The 24749-nt window shown below is 47.0% G+C and overlaps 1 protein-coding gene and 1 long non-coding RNA gene across 2 annotated transcripts in view; one reads left to right on the top strand and one right to left on the bottom strand.

Moving 5' to 3' along the window:
* Positions 1-320: 320 nt before the first annotated feature.
* On the bottom strand, positions 321-10521 carry LOC142000331 (uncharacterized). Its single transcript, XR_012642211.1, has 3 exons — positions 10439-10521; positions 7699-7850; positions 321-532 (listed from the first exon to the last, which is right to left on the bottom strand). It is a non-coding gene; the product is annotated as an uncharacterized LOC142000331 (long non-coding RNA).
* Positions 2272-24749, top strand: part of SMTNL2 (smoothelin like 2) — a 44768-nt gene continuing 22290 nt past the window's right edge. Inside the window, exon 1 of the mRNA XM_074974520.1 lies at positions 2272-3121. Coding sequence (XP_074830621.1) covers positions 2717-3121 — 405 coding nt within the window. The 5' untranslated portion in view covers positions 2272-2716. The remainder of the gene's footprint in view (positions 3122-24749) is intronic.

Genomic DNA, 24749 nt, shown 5'->3' with positions numbered 1-24749 from the left:
GTCTAATCTAGGCTTGATCCTAAAAGGTAGAGCACAAACAACTAAGGACAAGAGTGTGTGGACGCCCTCCCATGGACTTCGGGAGCTTTGGCTCAGGCACGAAAAGACGACCTACATTATTCGATTTTTAAAAAAAATCTTATTTTCAGGCATGACTTAAAAAAAGAGGCACAGGCAGAAAGAACAAAACTCAGAGCGAGAGAGGATTTTCCAAGTTGTCTAGGAGATTTGGACACCACGTTCTTGATGATATTCAGGCATCTAAATCCCGTAGACAGCCCTGAAGCTTTCAGACAAAGTGTGTCTGTCTTCTTCCCCCGGTAATGCTGCCCCTTGGTTTATTTTTTTCATTCTTGTGTTTGTTTTTTATATTATCTGTTCAATGCTGGCTTTGTCGTTGTTTGTGGCGGCTGCTCCATTCCCAGGGCTGCATCCAGCTGTGATGACTTGGAAGAGGGAGATTTCAAACAAACAAAAATAAGTGCTGGGCATGATTTTAAATGTCTGAAACAAACAGCAAGTGTCCCTCATCCTGAGAGAGAGAGAGAGAGAGAGACTTTGAGACTGGATTTTAATTTCTTCCAAAATCAGGAAGGCCCTTCCTCCACATTGCTGTACTTACTGAATTGTGCAATGTTCCACATGCATGAACAAGGAGAGAAGTGGTTTTATAAATAACATTATGATGTAATTATTCTTTACTTGTCTGGGTCCAGACACACCAAAAGAAGTGGATTTTCTTGGAACAGATATGTGCTGCTTAGGGCTTGTTGGAAAATTTCTATCAAAACTTTTTTTTTTTTTGGCTGAAAATTGAGCTTTCAACTGAATGAAATTTTTCATAAAAGGTGGGGTTTTTTTCCTTTTAATTTTTTAAAATTTTTTGATGGAAAACGCAATGCCTCCAAAATTATAATTTTCAGGTTTTGGCTGAAAGAATTTTATTTTTTATTTTTATTGAAAGTTCAAATTTTCAATGAGAAAAAAATATTCTGATCAACTTTCCCCCAACCCCCCCATATCCCAAGAACTGGCATAAAAATCATGAGATTTTAAAAACGAACGGGGGATTCTTTTTATTTACTTCCTTTTTATTTGGCGCATATAGAGGTCAGGCTGTCAAGCTTTTCTCTTTAAATAAATGAAAGCTGATGTCCCAGTGAATATCCTAATTCCTGCAGCTGGGGGCTTGGAGAAAAACAAAAAGAATCTGAAGCCTGACAGATGGCAATGCTGTGACGAGCCCCCGTTTAAAGCTGGCTTCTAACTGGAGTGGCTTTGCAGGCGTCACCCCAGGAATAAACCTGGCCAAGTATAGCCCCAGAGCAGCCCTGGTTTACGTGCTTGGGCATACATCGCGTCAGTATTTAACCGAGTTTGCAGCTCATTCTGGACTCCACAGTCTCAGAGCTGCTGCTGCCTGTCAGGGGACAACAGTTGAGCGCTGACCCCTTTCTATGGCAAGAAAGCATCTATTGTCTTATAGGCCATTGGCATTTGCTTGTAGGGTTGACTCAGAGCTGCAAACTGGGCCCCTTCTTCCCACAGACGGGAGAGGAAAAGGGGGTGTTAACACAAATCAAGGAGGAAAGAGAAATCAGTGGGGGTTGAAGGTTAAGGCCAGCTTCAGTAATGAGTCAATACCATAAATAAGTGCAAACATGTGTGTGTCTCTGTAGATCACACCTACCTCTGCCAGAGACCTGGATCTCTGGGAAACACCTGCGTGGCCTGCCATACCAAGAATCTCCCTGGCTGTGCACTGGTAGGCGTGTGAGAGCGTGTGGCAAGGGGAGCGCCGCGCGTGTGCAGCTGTGTCTGGATGGGAGCAGGGCTATGTGAGTGCCGCGTACATGCCCGTGTACAAGTTATGTGGGAGAGTGTGTGTGCCTTTACTCTCCCAGAATCCAGTCCCCTCTCCCTTTGCCTCCAGGCTCCCCCAGGGAGCGATAAGGAATGTTTACTTTGGCAGGAGCATCCAAGCAACACAGGAAAGACCAGATATGCAACCCCCCTGCTCAGTCCTCTCCCCTGGCTCCCACTCATTCCTAGCCACCTCCTCCCACAGTTCCCGCCCCACCCACAGCCTTTCCTTTCTGATCCTCCCTCCCCACCCTGCCTCCCCCCCCCCTTGTCCCCTCCCACCCCAGAGCATCTCCCCTGCAGCTGCACGGCTCCTCCAAGAGCTGTTGACAGAGCCAAGCAGCCTCTGGCAGCTGCGAACAAGCCAGCCCCCCTCCCCACCCCTTTGCACTGTCCCCTCCTGAAATTGCATCGCCTCCTTGGAGGAGCTGGAGAGAGACACACACAGCCAGCCCCGCTGCTCAGCCAGCTTTGCTCTCGCTCCGAGCCAGGGCTCCCCCAACTTCGCCCTCCCTCATTCGCTTTTCTGTGCAGAGCTGCCAGAGTTGCCTAGTGCACCCCCGGAGCGGGGAGAATGCACAGAGCCAGCTGGAGCCCGGGGAAGTGAGCGTGCGAGTGCCCCGGGCAGGAGGTTGCCCTGCAGCAGGGGCTGGGGGCTTTCCTTAGCCCTGTGTTTCTCAACCTTTTTGATACCAGGGACCGGCTTGCTGCCTTCCTAAACTGTGTCAGGGAGATCTCAGGGACTGGTGCCACGACCCTCCAGCTTTGGAGTGGGGTGTCCTGCGTTCGCAGCCCCCAGCCTCGCTGGCTGGGAGTTTGCCCGGAGCCCGGCAAGAGTCCCCGGCACCCCAACATGGACACGGTGGCCAGCGACATCGCGGACCTCAGCAGCCAGGACGCGCAGAGCGTGTGCGAGGCACTGGGGCGCTACGAGGACACGCTGCGGGGCGCTGTGCGGGAGATCCACGTGGACATCCAGGTCTTCAAGCAAGGGGTGGACCGGCAAGTGGACGAGGTGCTGCGCCTCGCCAGCCCGCTGGCCCGCACCGTCGCCGAGCTACAGCAGGAGAACCAGCGGCTGCGCGCGCAGGTGGAGCGCCTGGCCAGGCAGGTGGAAGCCCTCAGCAGGTCGGCGGGGCTGCCGGACAGCTGGGCTGCGGAGTGCGGGGCAGCCGGGGGGCCCAGCTCTCCAGGGGCTGGCGCAAGGCGGGCCAGGTTCTCCAGCCATGCCACCTTATCCATGACCGGCAAGAGCCAGGTAAGCACTGCTGGGAGCGGGGAGCTGTGCTGGGGCGCCCCCGTGGGGGTGGTTGGGCATTGCAGGGTACTTGGGAGACAGGGGTGGCTGGGGCACCTACCCCCAACTGGGGAGCACCAGTGCACAGGAGGGACTAATCCAGGCATTTAAAAAAATCTCAGCACCCCCCTCCGCTTGTTTTGAACAGAACATCTCATAGACCTGGCCAGTTTGTGAACTAGGCCTGAACGGAGATTTCACTCCCTTTAACAAAATCAAATGGCAAGGACAGATCAAAGATAGTGCAAACAGCCTGTTTGAAATCTGATGATGTTACTGTCTGATGTCTCTCTGAACAGGAGCTCATCTAAGGATTGTTTTTATCTCTGCTAGTTTCCTTCCTTAAATGGTTTTAAAACAAAATCATTGGTCTTTATGTATGTGGGGCCAGGTCCCCGGAGGGTATAAATTGGCATAACTCCATTGAATCAGGCCCCTTGGGTCAAAGGGGGTTGTATGAATGAGGAGAGAAGTTGGGAGAGCCATGGCTATATATCTAAGGCCCTTGAGCTTGCGTCCAGAGGAATCATTGCCCAAGGAAATTGTGTGCGCCCTTTGGTGTGCTCCAAAGGCAAAATGAAGCCCTCTCTTCAGGAGTCTATTTATGTGCTACAATAGAATTCCTCCCTGCCAGGGGTGATTTAGTGTTCTCCAGAATCCCTGGGCACCCACCCCCCTGCAGGACAGTGGTATGGCTCTGAGAATGGGCCCTAGAGGATAAGGCTTTTATGCTGTCATTCCAAGGTCATAAACTTGCAAGAGCAGATAAAAGTGCTTTCTCAGGGCTAAGTTGGTCTGTAGCTTGGTACGGGGAAACCCCACAGAGTTGAGCAGAAACTCTGCCCGAAACATGATACCCAGACAAATTGTTCATTACAGTACAAAGAACAGAGGGCCAGGTGCAGCCCCTACCACCTGGAGGTCGTAGTCAGACAATGAACACCTTTCCCACCCCACCAGGGCCCCCATGTCAGCCACAAGGATCACCTTATGCCCAATAGATTATGCAGGGGTGCTAGGGAAGGTAGTTTAAGGCAGTGGAGAAGCACAAAACTGTTCTAAGGTAACTGAGGCTCTGGATCAATGCATGAGTGAGTCCTAGCCCTATTTAAAGGGCCTTGGCTGGGAACAGTTGAGAGCTTTTTAAAGAGCTTCACCATGGGCAAGTGGCAGCGTCATTGCCTCCTGCAGAGAGATCTATAGGGTAATCTGGATATCAAGTGACTGTACTGGACTGAGTTGAGCCAAGATTGTTTTACGGGGCAGTTTCATTTGTTGCAATCTTCAGAGGCATCGCCCTAGGAAGATTTGCTCAGTCTTCACAGTCTCACTGCAAGTGTTTGAACACTAAGAATGAAACAACTCATTTCATGCTTTCACAAAGGTCTGACAAGCCCACTTGGCAGTTGCTACAGCTAACTCCCAAAATGCGTTGTCAGACTTTCCTCAATCCTTAGGGAAATCTCTTGTTGAAGGTAGTGGAGATTTGCTTATAGACTAGAGCAGTGGTTTTCAAACTACGGGTCACAGACCCAGTACTGGGTCACGGAATGGAAGGCACTGGGCTGCGGTGGCTCTGGTCAGCACCACCGACTGGGCTGTTAAAAGTCCTGTCCGCGGTGCTGCCCAGCTAAGGCAGGCTAGTCCCTACCTGTTCTGACACGGTGCTGTGCCCCAGAAGCAGCCAGCAGCAGGTCCAGCTCCTAGATTGGGGGGGCCACAGGGCTCTGCATGCTGCCCCCACCCCGAGCAAGGAACCGGCCAATGGGAGCTAGGGGGGCGGTGCCTGAGGGCGAGAGCCACACGGAGCCACTTGCACACTTCCGCCTAGGAGCCAGACCTGCTGCTGGCTGCTTCTGGGGTGCAGAACGGTCCACGGTGCCAGGACAGGTAGGAAGCCTGCCTTAGCACCCCCGTGGCGCTGCTGACCTGGAGCAGCCTGAGTTAACCCATGCCCCAATCTCCTGCTCCAGCCCTGAGCCCCCTCACCCACAGACCTGGAGCCTGCTCCTGCAACCCAAACCCCTCATCCCCGGCCCCACCCCAGAACCTGCAGCCCCAGCCCAGAGCCCCGTCCCCCTCCTGCACCGCAAGCCCCTGCCCCAGCCCAGGGCCCCCTCCCACACCCTGAACCCCTCATTCCCGGCCCCACCCCTCAGCCCTCACCCCAGCACCCCAATCCTCTGCCCCAGCCCTGAGCCCCTCCCAAACCCCAAACCCTCATTCCCAGCTCCACTGGGTCATGGGCATCAACAATTTTCTTTAACTGGGTCACCAGAAAAAAAGTTTGAAAACCACTGGACTAGATAAATGCTTAAGGATTTGGCCTGTTGTACATACATAGCAAATCTCACAGCTCCTGATCCAAAGCCCACTCAAGTCAATTGGAATCTTTCCACTGAGTCCAGAGGATTTCAGGGCTATCGACCAGAAAGAGATCCACTACATTTAGTATCGCTAACCCCCACTATCCAAAAAAAAAAAAAAAAAATCACAAGATTTAAAAAAAAAAAGATTTTTTTGCCATCTGGTTTTTGAACACTTGGGTCACGTTTTCAGGCTTTTGTCTACAGTCCTGGGAACCAGACACTTCCTTTTTTTAAAAGGACAGCTGAGATTCTTATATAATCAACATGACTCCCAGAGCTAAGGCTTCATATATCACAAGACTTGCAATTAAACAAAACCAAACCACCACACTTTGGTAACACGGGCAGCTAGAAACAATTTTAAAAAGTCTAGTGGCTGTTCCCTAATGACAAGAACCACATCCAACAAATGCAAGTGTACTACTAAGAGGCACTCGGGTGGCGTGGTGCTGGGCAGAGTATAATTGCCTGGATAGAACAGACCAATAAATGTTCTAGTTACAGCTCCATTATGATCAGCAATATTTCCTTTCTACTGCTAGAAATGAACACTTTGCAATCCATAATTGGGTGCTGAATCAGTGGAGATATCTCCAGTTCACTAGGGATGCACCTGATATCTTGGCAGCAGTGGCTTGACTCTTGTGCATGAATTATGTTATGCAATATGATATAGGCGAACAGAAAATAGTTTGGGGTAGTTCATATATTTTCTTTGACTGAGAAGTAGCTACTGTTATTTTGGGACTTGAGCCCTAGGGTGAAATTCTGGCCTCATTGACTTCAGCTCCAGAGTAGGGAAAAGAACCACAAGAATACCAACAACTGAGATACTGCTATCTGTTTTGTTTGTATTACTAATGCATGTATTTCTGGGTCCAGTCCTGCTCACAATAAGGATGAGAATAGTTCAGAGAAAAAGAACGGTCCAGTGATTCAGGTGCTAGTCTAGAACTCAAGACCCTGGCTCAAGTCCTTGTTCTTCCTTTGTGACCCTGGGCAAGTCATTTAATCCCTTATCTGTAAAACTGGAATAGCAGCATTTTCCTACCTCATAGGAGTATTGTAAGGATCAGTATAAAGACTGTGAAGTGCTCAGATACGGTGGTACTGTAATGGGGCCACAAACAGACCACACCCACTGAAGTCGGTAGAAATATTTCACTTCAATGGGCAATGGATTGGGTGCTCTGACACTAGCTACCCTCTCTACCTCGGTTTCCCCATCTTTGAACTCGGGAATGGTGGGGAACTGAGATTTAAGCATTTTCTTAGTTTAGGAAAGGAGTGATTAACAAAACACATCTTAAAGTGCAAAGCTGCGCAAATCTTTTCCTGCACATTGTTATGAATTAAAAATAGGAAATTTTCACAATTCACTAAAGAACAAGGATGCTTTAAAAAAGCAAAAACTGGCTCATTTTCAAACAAAAATGGCTTTGCATCCAGTAGCATGTAAAGGGTCTTTTTGCATATTTGTGATGTTAATAGCTATTATGGGTACATATTGTTGTGGGGCCACCAGGCTTTTTTGAACACAGTTCTGCAAAACTAAAATATTGCATTTTTCATGTCATTACTATTAGGCACTACTGTCACAGCATTCATGAATACAAGACCCAGCTGAGTGCAGGGTCCCCTTGTGCTAAGTACTGTGTGTAGACGCAGTACGGGGCGGTCCCCATCCCAAAGAGGTTACAGTTTAAAGGGACAAGATAGAGACCAAGTGACTTGCCCAAGGTTACACAGCAACCTAGTGGCAGGGCCATGTCTCCCGAATCCCAGTGCAGGGCCCTATGTAATTCACCATGCTGCCTCACAGCTTTATTTCTCCCTCTTTAATAAGTTGCCTCGCAGAAGAAACCCACCCTGTTTATTTCTCTGATGGAAGCTTTCTTCCCAAGGCATCACACTCCTCTGGTCTGGTGGCTCTTTATTTTGCCACGTGCACGTGAGAATCGAATTTAACCCACTGAGCACCCCCAAAATGCAAGGTCGGGCTCATCATTTTGTATTTTCTGAAGAAGAGGGTGGAAGCTTACACCGGAAGAGTCTTGGGCGTCCATTATTTACAGTAATATAGGTTCCCCCAGACCAGCTGCATGTTAATCCGTAGTGCACGCTGCTAGTGCTATGAAAATGGGGTTGGATTTCTTAGCTTCAGCTTACCTCAGGTCACTGGTTCTGTGCTATGTTTCAGACAGCTCTTGGCCTGAGCTGTCATTCCCAGTTACCAGTGATGTCATTCAGAGCAGCTGGCTTTGCAGATCCCCTGGGGAGAGGTGAGAAAGCTCTTACAGCTGGAGCTACCTCGAGCAGCCCTAAAAGACAACAAACGTATTGAATGTACACTTATATGATGGATGGCTTTGACTTGTGCAGGGATGAGCGTGCCTGGTGTGGTTCTGTATGGCACGCTGAAGTCTTGGGAGAACGGCTGGAGGATACCAATTGTTGAAAGTGATTTCAGGGGTCTGTTTCATTTTTAAGCACGCACATCACCGGAGACCAACACGAACCCTCTGCGGAGTTCTGCTCACGTCAGCAGTTCGGTGGAACTGCCTCCAAAAGAGTTTCCCCCCCCCCCAGCACTCCTCTAGTGGCCTGTCTACGCTGCAGCTGGAGTTGTGACTGCAGCGGGTGTGGGCACACAACACACTAGCTTTCATCCAGCTACCGCAGCTAAAAATAGTAACAACGCCACAAGAGCGTAGAGCCCTGCTAGGCAGGCAATGAGTATGTGCCCAGCGTTCTAGGTGGGCGTGTCCAGTCCGTGCCAACATCTGTCCGGGTGCAATTTCACTGCTACTTTTAGCGGCGCGAGCTAGATTAAAGCTGTGTGGGGATGCTTAGACTCGCTGCAGTCACACCTCTGACTACAGCGCAGACGTGTATTCGGGTGAAATCCTGGCCCCACTGATATCAGTGGGGAGTTTGCTGTTGACTTCAATACGACTATGATTTCACTCTCTGATCTCCTTCACCAGCCCTGCTGCAGAGGAGGGGGAAAAGAACAACTTTCTATGTGAATGAAAAGGTAACATAGGGTCCCATGTTTGAAAATCGGGCCTAACAGGTTCCTGTCCATTTTAGGTGCTTCCAGGCCAATATGATTATTCAAATGAAGGATTAAGGTTCCCATGTCTGGAAACTCCCCATTCAAACAGAACAAACACACAGTACTGCTTTCAGAGTAGCAGCCGCGTTAGTCTGTATTCGCAAAAAGAAAAAGGAGGACTAGTGGCACCTTAGAGACTAACCAATTTATTTGAGCATAAGCTTTCGTGAGCTACAGCTCACTTCATCGGATGCAGTCAGTGGAAATTACAGTGGGGAGATTTATATACACACAGACCATGAAAAATGCTGACATGCTACCTTTTATTTAGGGTGATTTTTGGTTGCTCTGTTATAGCGATAAACAGAACTGTATGTATCCAGTTTCAGATTCTGGCATGTAAAGGTGCACACTGCAAGAGGACATCATTTTCGTGTCCATATAAGCTAGAAAGAGGAGCTTGTACCGAAACCCCTATGAAAGGCAGAGTCCTTTACCCTGCTTGAATCCATCACATGCATATATGTACCTGCAGAATTAGTGCCCGAACACAGCCCTCTGCCTGGGGTTCCTTGACAGCAGTTGAAGTATCTGTGGGAAGAAAGCTAGGCTGTACCTGGTTTTTCTCCAAGGCCTCCCTGTCTCACACTTTAGTTTCCTATGCCGGAAGAGTCACTCTCACCTCCGAGGTGGAGTTAATGAGCAACACCCACCACAGTGGGTCAACAGGAATTCTGTGTTGGACACTTTACAAAGTGGATCAACAGAAGAACCTGCCACTTTATCTCAGATCCCGAACTGCATACCTGTGAACTCTGGGGAAGTTCCGATCGAGAGTGACACACTCCCAAAGTTTGGGAAAATCTTGTTAGGCCCATTCTTTAAAAGTATGATCATGTCTGTCACCTGCAGATTTTGATTCTTCACTTCCCACTGCAGGGTCAGGCAGGATGCTAGAGCTGGTTGAAGTTTTTCAATCAACACAAGTTTCCTGCCCCTCAGAATGGAGTTTTATCTAAACCAAAACTTTCCACAGGAAAATGTTAGGACTCTTGTTTTTGCAACCCAAAGTTTTCCAAAATATCAAATTTGTTTCTCCTTTTTTCCTGTCTCCCTCCGCCCCCAGTACAATAAAATGAATAAGCGACAGAGTAAAGAGAAAAATGAAACGCTGCAACTTAGCTTTTCAGAAGCTGATGAAGTTTTGAAAATTTGGAGAGGAAAAAAGCAAAGACGAAGAGGAAAGTGAAAGATTCCAGACATTAGGGTGACCAGACAGCAAATGTGAAAAATTGAGACAGGGGGTGCGGGGTAATAGAAGCCTATATAAGAAAAAGACCCAAAACTTTGGACCGTCCCTATAAAATCGGGACATCTGGTCACCCTACCAGACATACATTCTAAGAGTGCGGGCAGATGATCCCATATCTGCCTACTCTGGGGTTCTTACACCTTCCTTCTTCTGAAGCACCTGGTACCAACCGCTGTGGATGACATCATCTTAAGTTAGATGGGCCTGGAGTCTGATCCAGTCTAGCAAGTCCTATGTGCCTAGTGCATTCAGTGCTAAGAAGGGGGGAGGGAGACCCCAAACATCTGAAATCTTGATATCCATTTTTTGATAACTCTATCAAAATCAATGCTTCCATTTGAATTATTTCAAAATTTTCCCATAAAAAAGTCATTTCTTAAAAAAAGTTTAACTTTAATTTGAAACTGTGGGGGGGTGGGAAATAAACAGGTTTTTCCCACCATCTCTGTAAGAGACACTTGCAAGCACTTGGATTTAGTCTGCTACAAGACTTTTCCAGCTGCACTTTGGTTATAATTGACCCCGCCCCCCCAACTCACCCTGGCACAAATCCATTCGCAACTTTGAGCTACCCAGAGAAAATGAGCCAGACCCTCCAATGGGGTAGATCAATATAGCTCCCTTTGGCCCAGTCACTGCAAGGTAGTCCTATGCTGCAAATTGTTGTGTTCCTGAAAAAAAATTAAAGATTAAATTATGAGTGAGCCAGTGCAGCCCTATGCAGGGCTGGATTTAAGGGCAGGTTACCCAGGCAATAGCCTGGGGGTGCCAGGCTTGGAGTGCTGGTTTTGTTGTTAGTGACAAAAAGGAAAATAGGGAATACTTGAAACATGTTACTTCAGACATTCTATGTGGGTTCATTTTTCACTAACCTCCTAGAATGTTCTGGACCTTAGTAGAATCTTGTGGAACCTTCCAGACTTTCTGAGAACTACAGTCTCCTCAAACCTCCTAGAATGTTGTCAGCCCTGCCCGCGCGGGTATATAAGGGGCGGGGCATCGCCAGTCAGTCAGTGAGATATAAGAACGAAGTGAAGCGAGAGCCTAGTTGTGATGTTGTGAACCTTGTTTTATTTTTGTAATTGTGAAAGTATACTTGTGTTTTAAGATTTGAAGAGTGTAAGTAGCGACTAATAAAAGGACATATTTAATGAGATGCCAGAGATCTCTATCGAACACCTATCTACACAACGATATAAAAGAAATACTGTTACTTCTTTTGCCATGCGTAGCATGAAATGTTTGAATACTGTGGATCACAGACTTTTGCTCTCCCTAATACTGTTTTACCCTGCAGAAAATAAAAGATGCTCCTGAAGATGCCTTCAGGAGCTCAGTATAGGAAGCGAAAAGCTCAATTGCAATCTAGTTTGCAGCAAGGGGCAAATTTGATGGGAAAAATATCTGAAACAAAACAACATACACTGGGCTTTAGGCAGTAGCAATCATCCTAGTGCAGAAAAAATTGAGGAATTTGTTTGCTTAAATATATGACATGAATAAATACCGATTTACAGATCCTAGCATGCAAATGTATCGTCCTATCTGACAGGGATAAATCATGCACGCAAATCATGCATCAAAGTTGTGAAATGGGCTAACAATGCAATGCAGGGGAGTGAGCACTGAAGCTGTGCCTTGCCTGGGGCACCATTTGGCCTGGACGGCCAATTGCTATCAAGGTGTGAGCTTTCTGGGAGGAGTGTTCATAGTGTTCATTACACAGTTGTCAGGAGGTGATCCACAGCTTAAACTGAGTATGTCCTGAGCTACCACGTACTTGTTGCTTGTATTCCTGCTTTCCTCAGAGAATTAGATTTTAAGCTCACTGGAGTGGGGGCCCTGGGTGAAGGATTTCACCTCATGTCTTTATGTATGTTTGTTACAATATCCTAGCACAATGGATCCCTGATCTTGTCTGGGGCCCTTTGGTGCGACTGCCATACCAGTAATAGATAATGTGCAGATACAGTTACAGCAGCCCCATGACAAGACTGGAAGGATGACCGGAATCCACGCTTGATACATCTGAGCAACACCGCCGAGTAGAAGAGAAGTCATTAATCCTCCTAGCCATCTATGCGGGGATTTGAGCCACTTGACCACCAAGGTCATGGATTTCAGTGCACCTGATCTGTTCTCAAGTCCTGCTCGGCACCAGCTCATTTGGAGCCAACCTAGAGCCTGTCACTGGAGCTCCGAGTATTCCTTTGTCTGTGCTCCCCCGTGCAGGCTCTCCCTTATGTGGGACTTACATGGTACAGAGAGCCATTATGTCAGGCTGAATTTCACCCTAACTGGATACAGGAGAGTACCTGGAGTTGGGAAGGAAGGCAGATGTGAGTCCATCCATGTATTTTACAACAGCTCATGCATAATGCCTTTTTAGGTCTGCTGCGTAGAGAGATTTATTGCACTGATTAGGTGGAGGGGGGAGAACCCTCTGAGCTAATGCAGGTTTTCTGATAAGACTGTGCGTGTATTATTCCACTGCAGAAAGGCCACATGCAAACAATGCCAGGTTTGGGTTCAGTTGTGGCATTAAACCACAGCCTGCCGCAGGAACAATGCCCCAGTGTGTGCTGTGGAAGTATGCCAGGCAAGCACAGCTGTTCTGCCACCTTAGAATAAAGTGCAAGGCGTACTCTTCCCCTGTGGGACAAGCACTGCTGGCTGGCATGCTGGGCCCTGGGATCATAATGTGGAGGGCATACTGAGGCTGGCACTAGCCTATTGCAGCACCACCAGTGATCACCCTTATATTCTAACTTTGTTTTGAGGGTTTAAGGTTCAAGGGTAGATATTGTCACCCATCACTGCAGTACATATTTGACCTCTGCTCTTCCTCCCTAGTGCACCTGAGCAGGCCTAGATGCAACTGACCCCCTAGGGATAGATTCCACAAGATGCTGAGCACCTCCTATGAAGTGTTCAATGCTTTTGACTCTGACTGACATAGACAGGGGACAGTGGGCACTGACAGATGGTGCTAAGTACCATGCAGAATAGGGCCCTCATTGAATGAGCCCACAGTATTTTGTTATAGGTAGTGTTGTTGCGGAAGTGCTCTATAAAACAGATCTCTCTCTCTTCCTCTTCACATATGAGAGTAGTTACTAGATAAGGGATAATAGATAGCACTCAAGAAGATGCACTCTTACTTCTCTGCTGCTGTTGGCAGTGCTGCTCCTTCAGAGCTGGGCGCCCAGCCAGCAGCCACTGCTCTCCAGCTGCCCAGCTCTGAATGTGTGCAATAAGTCCCCCCCCGCAAAGCTCCCCGGTTTGAGAACTACTGATCTAGACCATCCCTGACAAGTGTTTGTCTAACCTCTTCTTAAAACCTCCAATGATGGAGTTTCCACGACCTTCCTAGGTGATTTGTTCCAGTGCTGAACTATCCTGACAGTTAGGAAGTGTTTTTCTGACGTCTATTCTAAATCTCCTTCACTGCAATTTAAGTGTAGGTCTTTCTATGCCACTCCTAAGTGTCAGCTAGAGCTGGTTGTTTTTTTACTTCTGCTTTAGGCTGTCTACACTGCCACTTTCAGCGCTAAAACTTTAGTCGTTCAAGAGTGTGAAAGGACACTCCCCCTGAGCGACAAAAGTTTTAGCGCTGAAAAGCACCAGCGTAGACAGCACTGTATTGCCGGGAGCGAATCTACCACCGTTCATTCGGGATGTTTTGTTGTTGTTGTTTTTTAAATCGCCGGGCGAGCTTGATAAAGCATGTCTTCACTGCCCACGTCACAGCGCTTCCCTTAATGTCTAATTTGAAGAAACTGATCCTGTAAAGTTCCCTATTAAAGTGCAGATCTACTACGAACAGTGTTTGTGATGACTTGGCACTTTATTCACCCACAGACCTGCTCCATGCATATATTTTGGGTCTTATCTGTTTACTAGCCAAATCGAGTTTCATTACATTTACTCTTGCTCACCCTGCAGAGAAACACTGCTTCTGGAAGAGCAAGCCGGGTTCAGTTTTGGCTTGTGCCTAGTCAACGGAATGGTTATCCAAGTTCCAACAGCAAAATCTTTATTTATCTCCCACTTGATAGGAGTCGTGCAAGGATTTGTTGAATTCAGTGATTAAGGCCTACCTGTGTACTGTTGGGAATTAGTGCAGAGACGTGACATCAATTTACCAATCAGAATGAGCTCTGGACACTAAGGACCTGATTCCTCACCCATTTACACTGGTGTAACTACTGATTTCAGTAGTATTACTCCACATGTACAGCCATGTGAGGAAGTGGAGAATTGAGCCCTCAGTATTCACAGCCAGACTCTAATAAAACTAAAATTAGACGCTGTGTAGCAAAACTGTTCTATAAGGTTAGTTATTAAGAAACCTATAGAACTCCACTTGTTTGGCTCATAGAACTCCTCCCATTCTGTTAGCTACACTAAACTGTTTAGTCCCTATAACATTCCTATTTGGATTTAAAAAAAATCCCTAGGATTTTCCTTTTGAAGGATATAACCGATTTGACACCAGTTTTCCAGTAGGAGTAACTCCACTGACTTCACTTCCCCTGAGTAAGAGTGCAGAATCATGGCCCATTAATGTGTTTTCAGAAGCAAACCAAACCCTACCCTGGCTTACACCACTCTAGTCATTCCAGTGAAATTCCTCTAGATCGGGCCAAATTCTGCTCTCCTGTTCCAGTGCTTATTTATGTCAATTGCATTTGAAATGTTGTCAGTGAATAACGAAAACAAAATGGTCGCCAGGGGCCCTAAAATACTTGCTCAATAATGCAGCAAGTGTCTGAATCCTATTTTTGATACTTGAAGCCATCCAGGAACAATTCCGTTAATCTCCGTTTTTGCAAGCTGTTGGCCTGTCTCCAGACCAGGGAGGATTAACACCATGCCCAGAGCTTGCTCAGGCCCTTTCTTCAGCACACCATGTCATAGTAGGACCATTAATGTTCAGCATACCCCAGAACAAACCACTTCAACATAAATCCAACAGGTAATTTCCCCCAACCCATTGTCTTCCTTACCAGTCTCCCTGCTTCCTTACCAGTCCTCCTAGAAAACACCTGCCAGGGAATCCCCCTGTTCTAGAAACCATCCTACTTCCTGGAGCTTCTCCTATACCCACTCTTACAGCCGTTACAGGAAACAGGAGCTCAGCAGGAAATCAGCTGACCCCTTTGCAGCTGGTTCTGATCACTCCCTCTGCTATGCGCAAACACTTGTTTTTACAGGGGCATTGCCTCTGCACAGGGCTGGCCGGCTCCAGGCCCCCTGTTTCTTTTGAGGGCAAACCACCCGGTTGCACTGATAAAAGGGTTAAATACTTGGGGTGAATTTGGTAAGAATCTTCCACCAATGTTTGAATTAAATTGTTTTGTGGTAAAATCTGGTCAAGCGGCTGAGTGATCTTTTGGGGCCCAATTGTTTCTGTTCCAAGGGCCTGATCCTCCATTTATTTTATTTTATTTTATTTTTTTTGGCCCATGGGTGAGGCTATGGAGGGGCACGTTACTAATGTGTTGGCAGCATTTGTCTGCACTCATTTAAGGGCCATTTGTCATGGCTCAGCTGCATTTGGCCCTAAAACCTTGGTGAGAATATAACAGCATGAAGCAGTTCCCAGAATCTTTTTTCCTCCATGAAGTTTGTTTGCTCTCTTAATGCTGCCCAAATTACTGCCTTGAGGGTGTGCATTCTTCTGAAGTGGGAGCCAGATCCTTTAGATAACCTTTTAAGGTACACGCACTAGCCAAGCTGTCTGGAATTTGTACACTCTGCATGGCAGGCGGTGGGTCAACCTGGCTTCAGTAACATGAGAAGTTACACCAGGTGTGAATTCGGACCAGTGAGTGTTCTCTATGTCCTTGCCGTCTTTCTCTCTCTAGATAATGTTGTTTGCCTTCTCGTTTTTTTTCTCCAACCCCCCCAATCCCCTACATTTTAGTACCATTTGTCTTTCCTTCAGCCCTTTACTCATATCACAGGTTTCCTCTCCCCCCCCCCCCCCCCTTCTCCAAGAGTGGCAAGCCAGCTCCTTTCACCAGCACTGAATTTGCAAAGGGCCCTGTTCTGAAGGCAACATTTCTTATGGGCTTGATTTTCAGAAGGGCGGATGAGTGCCCTGAACTCTTCCTGAAGTCAGCAGGAGCGGTGGATGCTCAGCACCTCTGAACATCGGGCCCAAAGTTACGTCGATGGAAATTTTGCCAGTGTCGGAAGTGCAAGATGGTGCCTTGAAAGGGGAAAAAAATAATCTTCCCCCTGATCATTTTCAGAAACAAGTGACAGCCTCACCATGAAACCAAAGACATCATAAAAGCAAATTAGACAGGAACAGATATGGTAAAGCATTCTGGGCATGATCCCGCACTCTGGTCCCAATCCAGTGAAGCACTTACATACATATGCAGTCTCGTTGACTTCAGTGAGACTAAGCATATGGTTAAAATTAAGCAAGTGCTTACGTGCTTTGCTGGATTGGAGAATGCTCAGCATCATGCGGGACTGAACATTTAGGCCCTTTCAGGAATCCTGCTCCCACTGAAGTCAGTGATGATAATCCTCATGACTTCAGTGTTGTGCTTCTGACCCTTCATGGGTTAAACAGGCTCTCTGGGACAGGGACTCTCTTTTTAATACAGGTTTGTACAATGCCTGTAACAATGCTATGGGATTTCTAGTTAGATCACATTTGTAAGGTACTGTGCACATGAAAAACCAGTTGGAAGGCTTCAGTGTGATATCCACTGCAAGATTGGCTCTCTAGATACCTGTTTATTATTATTCTATGACGAATCAAGATTCTCAAGCGTGATTTTGCATGCCTCCATTTTTGGGTGGCCAACCTGAGACACCTTAAAAGGGGCTGATTTTCAGAAAGTGCTGAGCACCCACTCTGTGAAAATCAAGCCACTTTCAGTTGGGCAACCAGAATCACTAATCACATCTGAAAATCTGGGCAATTAGTAATAATTAATTATCCACCAAATCCTGTGGCCCTCACTCAGGCAAGATGTTCATAGAAGTCTATGGGAGTTTTACTCAAGTAAGGACTGCTGTTTTAAAGACATTGAAACCGTTTGCCTTCCAAAAATGCCCCCAATCCGTTCGTCTCTCAGGCAGCCTGCCCATCGCTCAGTAATCATGGCTGTGTCTGCTCTCACAAGGCATGTTTTGTTATGGGTAAATTAAAGCTATATTCAGAAAGCAAGGCAATAGGTTAGAGCGGGTATGTCTACACTGTGATAAAGACCCGCAGCCTGACCTGGATCAGCTGACTCGGACTGCAGGGCAATCAAATTGCAATGTAGATGTCTCCCGCCTTGTGGGGTCTCAGAGCCCGGGCTTCAGCATGTTTTTAGTGCCACAGCCCGTGCCCCGAGAGCCCCAGTGAGCTGGCCCGCGCTCTGAGACTCAGTGCCAGGGGTTTTTTATCACAGCGTAAACATACATAGCGTGACTTCTCCTGAACGAAAGAGAGCACATGGTGCCGTCAAAGCCCTGCTGAGGTTGCATATGGGGTCCATGAACTGTAACTTGTATGATTCTATTTAACACTGTGTACATAATCCAGTATGGTGCAGTCAATAAAAACAGCAGCTGTGTTTTTCTGTCTGCAGGAAACAAATCCAAGTGTCACTTACTAAAACCCAACAGCTCCCATGGTTTAGCGCTAATGTTTTATCGTTGCATTTGTCATGTTGCTACCCTGGCAACAAAGGCCACTTGCTTTCTGTTTTTCTATGTGTAGGAGGTTTCTGTGTATCAGTCCTGAGAATTCCTCTGCTGCTGAACATCAGGGGTCAAAACCTGGTTTCTGAGCCAAGCAGGCTTTTATCTAGGGATCCCATTACTGTTGTATCTGACCACCTCACAATCTTACAAGTATTTATCCTCCCAATACCCCTGCAATGTAGGGAAATATTTCTGTTATCCCAGTTTTACAGATGGGGTACTGCTGTGATGGTTAATTTGCTGGCTCTTGTGATAAAATCTGATCCGATGCTGTGATGATCATAGGAGCATGCTGCACTGAGGTTTTCTAGTCTTGCTAAAGTGCAAGCTGCTGTCCTGCACTGGTGGCTAGCTAGGGGAAAAGTGTTAACACCTTCCTACATAGCACTGCATGCAGTCAGGGAGGTGCTAATACAATTTCCCTTTTGTGGGTATGGCTTGTCTGAGGGGATTTCCTCTGCATTGCACACACTTGCCTGTTGTTTAATCCTCGCAGTTCCTCTTTATTCTGATCAACAAAGCGTCTTGGCCTCAGAAGCCAGACAGAGCTATTTAAAGGAGAGACGGGCCAGTCCACACCTCTGTTTGATTGACTTTGTGCACCGCTTTGATCCCTGTCTCTCAGACTTGAATTGGAGCTGGTGTCAGTTCATTAACCTCCTGCCATTATATCTCCTGCTCTACCCGACTCTGTTTTTCCGTGACCTGAACAGTCTGATTCTTCAGAGTTAACCCATTTTCCAATAAAAAGGATCCCCTGCAACAGTGGCTTCCTACCTGCCCAGACAACCGTTTGAGACTTGTCCCTTTCCCTTGCAGCCATCAGCCTACGTGTATCGCCACTTTCTGTTCAGTCGGCATTCTTCTCCTCCCCTCTGGGCTTACCTGGGGATTTGGAAGTCCGGCTGCCTGATCCTTGGGCACACTTTAACCCATCACAGAACGTCAGCATTTCCAAATGCAAGCTCACCCCAGCGTCCTTCCCAAAATTCAAAGGGGTTCAGATTTGAGATGCTGGTTCTGGCCTGTCCCTAGCATCTATTTTTCCTTATTTGCCATTATTTTCTCTCTTAACACCCCAGCATGAAACTCTTATTGCCAACAGAAACAGCTGTCAGAGAACCAATAAGGGAAGTTGGTAATTACTCCAGATGTCTGCACCTCATTGCAAATTTGTAGCTACCAGAAAATGTGTTTCATGAGACAAACAGTGTCGATTTACAATGCTTCAGCATGAAGCTAAACATAGGAGTTAAAGGTTCACAAGGTGACAGTGTTATAGGGGTGTGTAAGTGTTTTCAGGTTAAATTAGCACTACCGCCTTCAGCGATAAAGACTGAGATATTCAAAGCTACCCAGGGGATTTAGAGGCACAACTCCCATTAGTTTTGGCATGAACCATGTGTCTAAGTCCCATAGGCAGCATTTAAAATCTCAGCTAGGTGCTTTCAACTGCATATTGATTCCCGATAGCATATTGAAGGGGCTAGATTCATCTCTGGTGTAACTCCATTGAACTTCCAAGGAATAATTTAGCTCATGAAGTCGTAGGCTGAGTACAGCTGCATGCTGACAGAAATCTAAATGAAGAAAATGGCAGGTCATTTATTTCTGATGGAAAGTATTGACAAGTGATTCATTTTAACTCCCATTATTTCACATAGAAGTGAAAATAGACAAGTTTATGTCGGGGCTAGCGCTAATGTGAGTATTTCATTCAAGATAAAGATACCTTGCATGTATATAGCACCTTTTGACAGAGGCTGTCTAAGAACTTTGCAAAGGTGGGTAACAAGTATGATTACCCTAGTTTACAGGAGAAGAGACTAAGACAGAGAAGGTCAGATTCTGAGCTCAGTTAAACTGGGTGTACGCTGGCATAAATCCATTGGTGGATTGAATCCTGTTCTACATTGGTGAAATCAGAATCAGGTCCCGGGTGAATAAGTGCTTTGACCACAGCCATCTGATAAGCCAGGGGCAGAACTGGCAAAAGAATCCAGGTTTCCTGACTCTTCATCTCCATAGCAAACAACTCAACCTGCCTCTGAGCTACCTTGACTTCTGGGATAGTTTGTAAACTACCAGTTCTTGAGAACTACATCTGAAATCACTGTTTTTTAAAGGCCACTTTTCAAAACTTCCCATAAAGAAATAAACCAGATTCTAACTGGTTTCATAACATTTTGCAGACTACCTCTTTTTTTTTTTTTAGAAAAGATGTAATGTATAAATGTAGCAAGAACAGATGTAAAGTCTGGCATCCTCTATATCCCTCAGAGGGGAATGCCGAAAGATATATCCGCAGAGAAAGAACAAGAGGATACCAATATATATTCACAGAGTTTTGTTTCATTCAGATTGCCATCCTTAAATCTGGTCATGCCATAAGATGAATATGGCATATGGACAGAGAGAACACACAACATAAAATAGTTATCTACAGTCTGGAGCTCATCACTTCTCTTCCCCTGGTCCTGCTCCTGCTATTAGAGCAGAAGCTTTTGTTTTGCACACTCCTGCTTCTGCCATTGATTTGGTTTCTTGGCACCAAACTTTTATGTGACACCATAATGGACCCAAATCTGGGAACCACTGTTGTGAAGGTGCAGAAGAATGTCATATGTTTGAAGGGTGATTTTAAAAGCAGGCTGCTGGAGATCAGCTCCTTGTTGGGAAATCTGTTGCTGTTTGTCAGATTTTTTAATCCCTGCATTCCCTCCTCTCCCTACCTCTGATTGTTTGTGGAAGAAGAAGTCCTCTGTCCTTTCTCACTAATCACCTCTGACATGTCAGTGGTAACCCTATCTCCGATGATCTTTCTGTAGTGTTTGTAGCTGGGCTCCGTGCCTGTCTGAATAGGATAGTCTAAAAATGTAGCAACAGTGTTCTCTTTGGATTCTGTTGTAGGAGAGTCCCCTTTCATCGTGTTTAACATGCCGTCCACCAAACGCATGGCAGCATCTTCATGAGTCACTCCAGTGTTCCTCCGGCATGCGCCACATACTTTCTGCACTCCAACTGACAAACAAGCTTGGCTGAGACAGGGATCACGGTAACTCCTTGCTTCTATGTCCCTTCTCGGAAAGGCCTTGGAACAGCTGGCAGGGCTTTCTATCGAACACCAACTGGTGGCATCGGATGAGGAGTGCCTCTCCCACCATTCCTCTTGCATCATTGCAAAAGCCTTGCTCAGGGAGATCTGTTTGCAAAGCATTGCCCATGAGGTTATGTGGGCTGGAGCTTCACCTGGTCAATATTTCCTGAACCAGATGACCTAACTGTCATTTGCCATCCCTAACTCTGGTGACAGGGTACCTGGTTGGGTTGGCAGAAGATCAGCTTGTCTTGCATTTGCAGTTATTGAATGGTTTGCTGTAAAGAGATGGCTCCATGTGGGTAACCCGGTGAAATTTAATGGGCCTGTGATATATAGGAAGACACACTAGACCAGTGGTGGGCAACCTGCGGCCCGTGGGCCAGATGCAGCCCGTCAGGGTAATCCGCTGGCGGGAAGCGAGACAGTTTGTTTATATTGACCGTCCACAGGCATGGCCGCCCGCACCTCCCAGTGGCCGCGGTTCACCGTTCCTGGTTAATGGGAGTGGTGGGAAGCGGCAGCCAGCACATCCCTGTGGCCCGTGCCGCTTCCCGCAGCTCCCAGTGGCCAGGAACAGAGAACCACAGCCACTGGGAGCTGTAGGCAGCCGTGTCTGTGGACAGTCAATGTAAACAAACTGTCTTGTGGCCTGCCAGCCGCTTGTTGCCCACCACTGCACTAGATTATCGAATGGTCCTTTCTGACCTTAAACACTATGAAATCTTCTACATTCCTGTGTTTGCTACAGAAAACCTGGATAACACAGTTTTCTTCCCAGTGTGCCATGTAGACCAATGGCCTTTCGTATATGACATGCACAGTGTTTTATAAAAGCAGATGGGAAAACGTGAAGGAGGAGTAAGGAAGAAGCTTCCTGTTGATGTTGTCATGGAATCATAGGGCCAAGTTTAGCTCTCAGCTCCAAAATGGGAGAAGCCCCACTGATCTAGGTGCAATTTCTCCAGATTCACATTGGTGCAGCTAAGGACAAATTTGGCCTCGTGCTGGAAAAGAGCTAGTAGTCCATTTAGTCCATCACTCGGCCAGTGCAGGATTGCACCCTATTCTACACTTACTACTGTTTTCGCCAGTCTAGCTTTAAAAATGTGCCAAGAAACGGGCTTCTGTCTCATCTCTTGGGAGATGATTCCAAGGACAGTAGCAGTGCTAATAACATTCACTGCTGAGGGCTTTTTCAAAGCTGCAGGGTCATTTGCTACTGGAGAATATTAGTGTTATCTAATAGATCATTTTCTTTAATGGCTTCTTACTCTGACACAAGACTTAAGAGGGAATGACCATGTCATGCTTCTTCCTGGCCTGCCTGTGTTCCCCCCATCTTTTGTGCCTTTCCCCTTTTCTGTAGTATCAGTGATCTGTGATATGCTAGGCATAGAGGGTGAATTCTCGGCACGGTTGAAATCCATGGGAGTTTTGCTGTTGACTTCAGTGCCTGTTGCCCAGCAGTAAAGTGGGGATGATGACATTTTGCTACTTCACAGGGCTGCTGGGAAGCTCATTTCATTAAAGTTTGCAAAGCACTTTGAGCTCCTCCGGCGGAAGTGGTTAGAGAAGTTCAAAGCCCCATTATGCTGTATCGCCGACGCCAAATGTTCAAAAATCATGAGTCAGACCCCCACCATCATGAAATTTTCTAAAAAATAACAAATGTTGCGTTCTTTTGACTTGCCCTCTGGTTTCTGAGCCTCGAGGCTGCCCTGAGCTCACATTTTCAAGCCTGTCTCTGCAAGCACGAGCGCTAGACACTTACCTTTTTTAAGGGGAAGCTCATATTGTCACTGAATCATATGCCTCCAGGAGGGGGGGCTTTCATAAAAACACCAGCTATCAAGAGACTAACGATTGTATCGCTAGAGTTGGCAAAGAGAGATTATGGGATGCACCTAGGGGTGGAGTCTGAGAACTCAGGAGTCTAAGCATCTTCTCTCCTGTTATCAGGTCTTTTCCCCCACCCCCATCATTATTTTGTGCCTCCCAGTAGCACTCAAAGCCCCCCAGCCAACATCGGCACTCCATTGTCCAAGGAGCTGATTTACATAATATGGCGTATCAGAGACAGCCCCCAAGAACAAACAATCTCAATAGGCAAGACAGACAAAGGCAATATTACTCTCCCCAGGTCAGAGATGGGGAACCGAGACATGGAGAGGTTAAAGGCCGAAGTTTCCAAAGAGCCCAGGGATAGATTTTTCAAGTGCGAAGCACCAGATTTTCAGAATTGCTCAGCTCCCAGTTAGGCACCTAAATAGTAGTACTCTGCCTGGATAGCACCAGAAATTGAAGCCAGATCTCCTGAATCCCAGATCACTGTCTTAACCACAAAGCCAGCTTCTCCTTTAACACTACCTTGGTTTCCCCCACACTGCTGATATCTAGGACATTGTAATTATCAACTGTGCCTATAGTAAATCCACAGAACAATGGTCAGCATGGTAGGAAGTCAGTGTAATGGGTAGGATAACGCACTGTCTGCAAAGAATGACACGTAATCTGCCTGAATTCTGTTTTGCTGCTGTCAGTGAATTCACTGGCCTATTCTCGGCCGTCGTCGGGTCCATTAGAATCAACATGTACCTCCGTCTGGAATCTGTTTCTTTCTAAGTGTTCCTTTTAAGAGAGTTCCTTTGAGAGAGACTGACAGCTCCGGGCTGAAAAGGCAATTTTCTGAGCATGTAATTAAGTGTCTCTCCGGGTGTCTCAGGCAGATGCTTGTTCTCTCAGCTTTTCCAAACCATACAGCAACCCCAGGCAGCACATTCCTTGGAGAGCGATGTCATCATCACCTGTGTTCCTACCAGGGCTCATCAGCTAAAAGGAACTGTTACCTTTCTGAAGAGGCTTTAAAACAAAACCATTGCATCTGAGTGCTGGGGAGCTCCGGGGTGCAGCAGAGAGAGAGAGCGGAAGGATTCGGAGCAGTGCTCTCAATCGCCAGGGTTTCATGATAATTGTACCTTCTATCCAGGGGTCGTTTTACAGACATTAATGAATGACACCTCACAGTATCCCTGGGCGGTAGGAAAGTATTGTTTTACACGGGAGGAAAAATACATTCTCAAACGTGGTCTTTAAATTTGAGTGCATGAATTTTGGGGTGCCCAGCTCCGGACACCTGCAGTTTACATTTCACAGCTCCTGAGCACTCATAACTCCAGCTGAAATCAGTGGGAGCTACAGGGGCTCAGCACCTGGGAAAACAGGCCCCAGAGGTCTACAGTTGGGCACCCAAAATTAGAGGCTACTTTTGAAACCTTCAGCACAAGTGACTTGCCTGGGGCCACAGAGGAAATCCACGGAAGGACTGGGAATGGAATCCTGGCTCATAGACAATCAGTTCCCTCTTACACACATTCAGCTTACAACTGTGCTATTCGTAGGTCTCATGTGGTCTATGTACCCCATGCTGGTTCAGCGGACAAAGCAACTGCCCGCCTGCTCAGCCAGAGCTGATTGGCACACCCACATGGCAGCTGTGCTGTGAAGATAAAAGGGCAGCAAGACAGGCAGGCAGGGAGGCTGCCAGAGGGACGGAGGGACCGCAGAGAGAGGATCCCTCCAGCAGACTGGTGAGACGCAGTTAGAGAAACCAACCCACCAAAGAGGGAGACGCTGTGGGGAAGATTACAGAGGTAGGAAGTAGCTCAGGGAACACCAAGGGTTTGAGGGGGTCCTGGTCTGGCTGTCTCTGACAAAAGTCCTGAGCTGGAACCAAGTGGAGTGGGTGGGCCTGGGTTCCCCTGTGTATCCCATCTTAGAGAAGAAACTCCTAAATCCTGGAAAACTAGGGCTGATTAGCCCCTACTCAAGCCATGGAACTTCTGCTTCCCCTTTATCCTACAGGGGCAGAGTCTATTGAGGAAGGATTGGTCCTTGACATGGACTTGACAAATGCAGAGTTGGGAGTGACAGCAGAGGGGAGGATGGAGTCAGGTGGGCAAGCCTCTGCAAGGGGATGCTAACAGATAAAGACCCCCCTGAACAACTCTAACCAACAATGAAAAATCCATTCT

This window comes from Natator depressus, chromosome 17 (assembly GCF_965152275.1).
Source record: "Natator depressus isolate rNatDep1 chromosome 17, rNatDep2.hap1, whole genome shotgun sequence".
Taxonomy (NCBI): Eukaryota; Metazoa; Chordata; order Testudines; family Cheloniidae; genus Natator; species Natator depressus.
This window is presented reverse-complemented; position numbering and strand designations above follow the sequence as displayed.